The sequence below is a fragment of the Elephantulus edwardii genome, unplaced genomic scaffold, assembly GCF_000299155.1.
Source record: "Elephantulus edwardii isolate Elephantulus edwardi_28Jun2011 unplaced genomic scaffold, EleEdw1.0 scaffold00184, whole genome shotgun sequence".
In the NCBI taxonomy this organism is placed as follows: domain Eukaryota; kingdom Metazoa; phylum Chordata; class Mammalia; order Macroscelidea; family Macroscelididae; genus Elephantulus; species Elephantulus edwardii.
This window is the reverse complement of record NW_006399934.1, coordinates 1,051,608-1,056,964: the sequence shown is the minus strand read 5'-3', so window position 1 is coordinate 1,056,964 and position 5,357 is coordinate 1,051,608. Positions and strand designations below refer to the sequence as shown.

Genomic DNA, 5,357 nt, shown 5'->3' with positions numbered 1-5,357 from the left:
GTAGAGGTTCTAATAGTGGCACAAATCAAGTTACAGAGGTAAGGTGGTTCCATTGCCATCCTTACTCTAACTGAATTCTTTTTTTTTAAAATTTAAATTTGTTATTAATTTCAGTGAAAATTTACAGAGGCTTTGGATTTCCATTCATTCATTGTTGTAGATTTGCTGTTTAAGACAGAATAATACTGCTGGATAGGGTTTCCAAGGCATCAATCTTTGTACACCTGATTTTCTCCTTTGGTGTGATTGGTATGTTCGAATTACAACCTCCTGGTCAGCAACTGCATGCCTTAACCACAGTGCCACTAGCCTTCCTTCCTCAGTTTTACAGCCCCCACCCTCACTTCCCAAGAAGACATATTCTCCTTCCTTGGTTTTGTATGGTGGAATCTTGGCCACTAGAGGATGGCTTTTGCACAGAACACAAACATAATGTTTCCTACAGGTCACATTGCTTGGATCTCAGGTAAGAACTAGGGACAAGGTGAACACCATGGATTCACACTTTCTATCTCACAGGTATGGGCTCTACTCCTGCAGTACGAATCCAAGGGCCAGAAGAAGATGGAGTCCGAGTTGTGTGCGTGACCTCCGGGTGGTTTCCGAAGCCCCAGGTTCAGTGGAGTGCTCTTAGTGGAGAGAAGAAGTTCCTGGTTTTCTCAGAAGTTCAAGCCCAAGACAGTGAAGGACTATTTCACATAGAGACCTCATTAGTGGTGAGGGATAGCATTGTGGGGAATGTGACTTGCTCTGTCTTCAACCCCATCTTGGAACAAGAGAAGGCAAACAGCATTTTCATTCCAGGTAAGCATGTTTCTGATCTCAGCAGGGACTGATAGAGGGAAATGAAGTACCTTGGTCATGTCCAGCAAAAGATGTACCCTGATGTAATCATTGACTGGGCCTCAGAGCCCTTTTTTCCACAGACCTCTCCCTGGAAAATAGCTTTTGTTGTGAGCATGAGCATGCTGGGACTTCTCATCTTAGGCACTATCTATTTTATCATAAGAGAACATTCAGCAAAGTTGAAGGAGCTAAAGGAATGCAAGAATTTTGAGCAGTCTAAGAAGGAGGACATGCAGTTAAAGGATGAAGCACTGAAAGCCAAAGGTAAGGCAGAACTGGTGCAGGAAGAAAAGCTTACAACAGGGCCCTATCTGGCTGCTGTGGCCTCTAGGAAGATCCAGGAGTCCTTCCCAGAGCAGGAGGCTCTGGGGATCTAGATGGCACAGATAGGATCGTGGGTGGCTCTAATTAGTCTGTAATGATACATTTCCCCAGAGGACAGAGAGAGCTCCTTTGTGAGTTCTCTAGGCACATAGTCTTTCCTTTCCTTAGGGATCTTAGTTCATATCTTTTTCCTATCCCTTTCAGATGAACTGCAGATACAGCTTGGTAAGTTTACCTCTTTCTCCTGGACTTTTTTTTTTCTAAAAAAAAATAATTATGATTTGATTGAAATTCTACAAACAAACAATTGGTTTCTCATTCAACCACCAAGACACATTTTGTTTTGTAACATGAATTACGATGTTAGATATTATATTTTGCCCACTCATCTCTTGTAATTCTCATTTCTGTTAATTCTTCTACCTTACTCCTTTCTGCTTCTTGGATTTTATCCCTGAGCAAAGGTGGTTCTCTTAACCCTATATTGGAGTGGGCATTGTAAGGTCACTGAGGAACGACAGAACCCAGTTCAGGCGAGGAAAGAAAGTTTATTGAGGAGAAACTGCTGGGCTGAAGTGGAGTTAAGCAACAACTTAAAATTAGAGTGCAGTCTTATATTGTATTACGAAGAAATTGTGGAGGGGCATTATGCAGGCAGTTGCTTGTTACATGATAAGGAAGCAGTTCTGGAGTTGTAGATAGTTATTCTTGGGAAAGGGAGGAGGAATAGTTTTACAGCCCTACCAGAGATAAGCAGAGTTACAGCTGCTGCTTGCTGTGCTTTGATCATTTCTGTGACTATTCTGTCAAAGGGATGAAGAACAGCCCTAACAAGCTCCTCCCTGATGTTACTGGTCACCTTATATAGAAAGGAGAGTTGTGGGGTAAGTTTTGTTTCATAGATGAAGAATGACTAACTGCCACTGTTTGGGAATTCCACCAGTAGGGCTATTTGGCCTGATTTTTAATATTTTTTTCTTTTCTTCCACCTTTCCACCTTTCTTCACTTCATTTCATGTAGGAACTTTTACTGTGATCTCTTTTAGAGCTCTCACCAAGCATAGTTAAGCATAATCTTGGTCCCAACACTGTGGTCTAAAGTCTACAGAACCAGTAAATCGTTTGCTTGAGGTTTTCAGTTATGATTAAGAAACTTAGAAAACATTGCCCCCTGTTAACTCTGCTATATATGTGGATATATTTACAGTAGATAATCTAAGTGGATGTTTTGCTTACTAGCTCACCTCATTTCCTGTATGTTCCCTTTCAGATTGGAGGAAGAAAGTTTACCAGGCTGGTGAGTGGATTCACTAGCTGTCACTGAATCTCCTACCCTAGCTATGCTCAAGTTTCTCCCTCTCCTTGTAACTCTCTGGCATAGACATTAAGACCCTAGTCCCTGGGTGTAAAGTGGAAGGTGGAAGGAAAGAGTCCTTCTCCCATGGTTTGTTAATGTCTGGGTATCTACTTCCTGGTCAGTGCTGGAAACCTGTGTTCAGTGACTCCTGGAATGTTTCAGGTATCCTGGGTCGTCTCAATCCAGCCACACCTGGGCTAGGTACCTTAGTGCATGATTTCTAGTCTTTAGTGCTTCCAGCTATCATTCGGTACCTGCAAGTTAAAAGAAAGATGCTTAGGTATTTAACTTATTTAACCATAAAAATCAACGTGGTCTTAGATGAGTGACTTCTGGACCTCTTGCTAAGCTTCCTCTCTGGAAGTTATAGTACTCTGTAGCTCCTGAAAGTGCTGTTGGGAAAGTGATTGGGAAGAGGGGACAATAGGAGAAACATGAGAACTGAGAGTTCACCAGAATCGAAATGTTTTTATTTCTAGAAACCCTCTACCTCCCAAGAAAACAACCCACAAACTGGTCTTTTTCCCCTGGAGCCAGCCTTATATCTTTAACTTTCTTTATTTCCCTTTTTTCTTAATTTTCCAGATATATATTTGTCAGAAACAGATAAGTTAAAACAATGATTTCTTAAAACTATAGAATAATTTAGGGAGCTCTGGTAGTCTAGTGGTAAGGAACTACACTGTCAATCCAAAGGCATGTGGTTCAAATCCATGAGCTGTTCTTTAGAATAAAGATGGCGAATCTCTTCCCATGCTGTTTATTGCCTCTGAAAACTGATTCTGATTCAACAGAACGCAGCAACAACAACAACATCATCATCCATAATTAATAATTTAGGGATATCTGGTGGCCTAATAGATAGGAATTACAATGCCAACCCAAAGGCAGGTGGTGTGAATCCTCCTTCATAGGAAAACAGACAATCTCCTGCCTCTGAAAACCTGCTGGAGGGCCGACTATGAATCAATTCCACCTTGACAGGCACATGACAACAATAGGAGGATTTATATTTCATTCCCTGAAATACCATCACATGCATGTTTTAAATTTTAGTGGAATTCAGCCCAAACTGGAATTTTTAAGATTATTGAAGCACAGAAAATGCACATGACTTGCCCAGAGTACCACAGTTGGAGCAGGACAGTGTGGAACTTGAACACTAATCTTAGCTTCCTCACTGGTGGTCATGGGAAGCCCCACACTTCTTCACCATCTTTGCACGCTGTATATGTTCATCTCTTTTCCAGGATCTATCTTGCTTGAATAGGTACTTCCATAGAACAGAGAGAGATTGGTGACCAGTTGATTTAAACTGATTTTGGCTTCAATCTCACTAAGGGTATGCTCTCTTTCAGCCTGGAGAAAGGCGCAGCTGTATGCAGGTAAGTGACTGTAACACTTCTGTGACCTTGCCCCTCTTAATTCTAGAGGTGTCTGTCTCACCTGGTTCTTCCTCTTTCAGAGAGTCTCAGTTGGGGATAGAACTAATATTCCTATCCTCTGTCTCTTCAAAGCCCATGTTTTTTTTTTAAATAATTTTTTATTTTTAATTTTTTTTACAGAGGTTTTGGATTTCCATTCATTCATTGCCGCAATTTTCTTCCTTCCCACCCCTCCCCACCAGCTTGCTTCCCCCTCCGAAGAGAGAAAAAAGGGGAAAAAAAATTCCTTCATTAATATACAATTCCCACGTCCCTTCCCCCACCCCCCACCCCGAGTACACTTCTCTATGCAACCTTAATTCTGGATTCCTGTGCTAACCATAATACTCAATCATAAACCACTTCTAATCTGTTCTTTCCCTCATCTGTTTCAATACAATATACATCATTTATCAAGATATTTCTCTCATACCCCCACCCTGTTGTCAGACCCATTCTACAACAGTGGCACCATGCAGCATTTGTCCCTTTGTGACTGAGATATTTCACTCAGCATAATGTCCTCCAGGGTCACCCACTTTGAATAATATTGCATGAGTTCCTTGTTTTTCAATGCTGCATAGTATTCCATTGTGTGGATGTACCACAGCTTCTCTATCCATTCGTTTGTTGATGGGCCCTTAGGCTGCTTCCAACTCTTTGCTATTGTAAACAAAGCTGCAATAAACATGGGTGTGCATATATCTGCTTGGATGGCAGACATGGTCTCCCTGGGGTATATTCCCAGTAATGGGATTGCTGGGTTAAAAGGTATCTCTATTTGCAATTTTTTGAGAAAGCGCCACACTGCCTTCCACAATGGTTGCACCCAAAGCCCATGTTTTAAGACTGTAGCAACTCCTGGATATACGCATCTCTCTCTTGTTGGGGTTCTTTCTTGACAACGGACAACGAACAACTATTGGGATTAGGTATAATTTCTAAAAAAATGTATTTTCTGGATATTTCAAGATAATTCTATCAGTGATGATGTAAAGTTGTTTTCAGAAGGGATAGGAGCATTTTAATGACTGTAGATATAACATTTCTAGTCTTAAGAAGATTTCAGACTCTGAATTTGCCTGCTAAGGAATTAGATTTTCTTCAGGGCATCTTTAGTTCAGGTCTCTCTGGCCCTGAAAATCTAATCTTTTTGATACAAGCTTTTCTTTTCCTTTCTTCCTGGTTTAGTTAATATTGATCTTCTCTCTGCTTCGTCATGATCCAACTCCCTTCCCAATTTGAATTTCTTCATTTAAACTTTCTTGGTTGCTGAAGAAATAGTGACTTTAGAATTGTTGTTGTTGTTGTTACATGCTGTCAAGTCGCTTGCGACTCATAGCGACCCTATGTACAACAGCCCTAAATTCTGCTCTGTCCTGTGCCAATCACACTGTCTCTGACAC

At 41.1% G+C, this 5,357-nt stretch overlaps 1 protein-coding gene across 1 annotated transcript in view; it reads left to right on the top strand.

Annotated features, from left to right (window-relative positions):
- The window catches only part of LOC102856383 (butyrophilin-like protein 1-like), a 66,167-nt gene that overhangs the window by 12,575 nt on the left and 48,235 nt on the right, over positions 1-5,357 (top strand). The window contains exons 3-5 of the mRNA XM_006896254.1: positions 520-804; positions 910-1,110; positions 3,886-3,912. Coding sequence (XP_006896316.1) covers positions 520-804; positions 910-1,110; positions 3,886-3,912 — 513 coding nt within the window. The remainder of the gene's footprint in view (positions 1-519; positions 805-909; positions 1,111-3,885; positions 3,913-5,357) is intronic.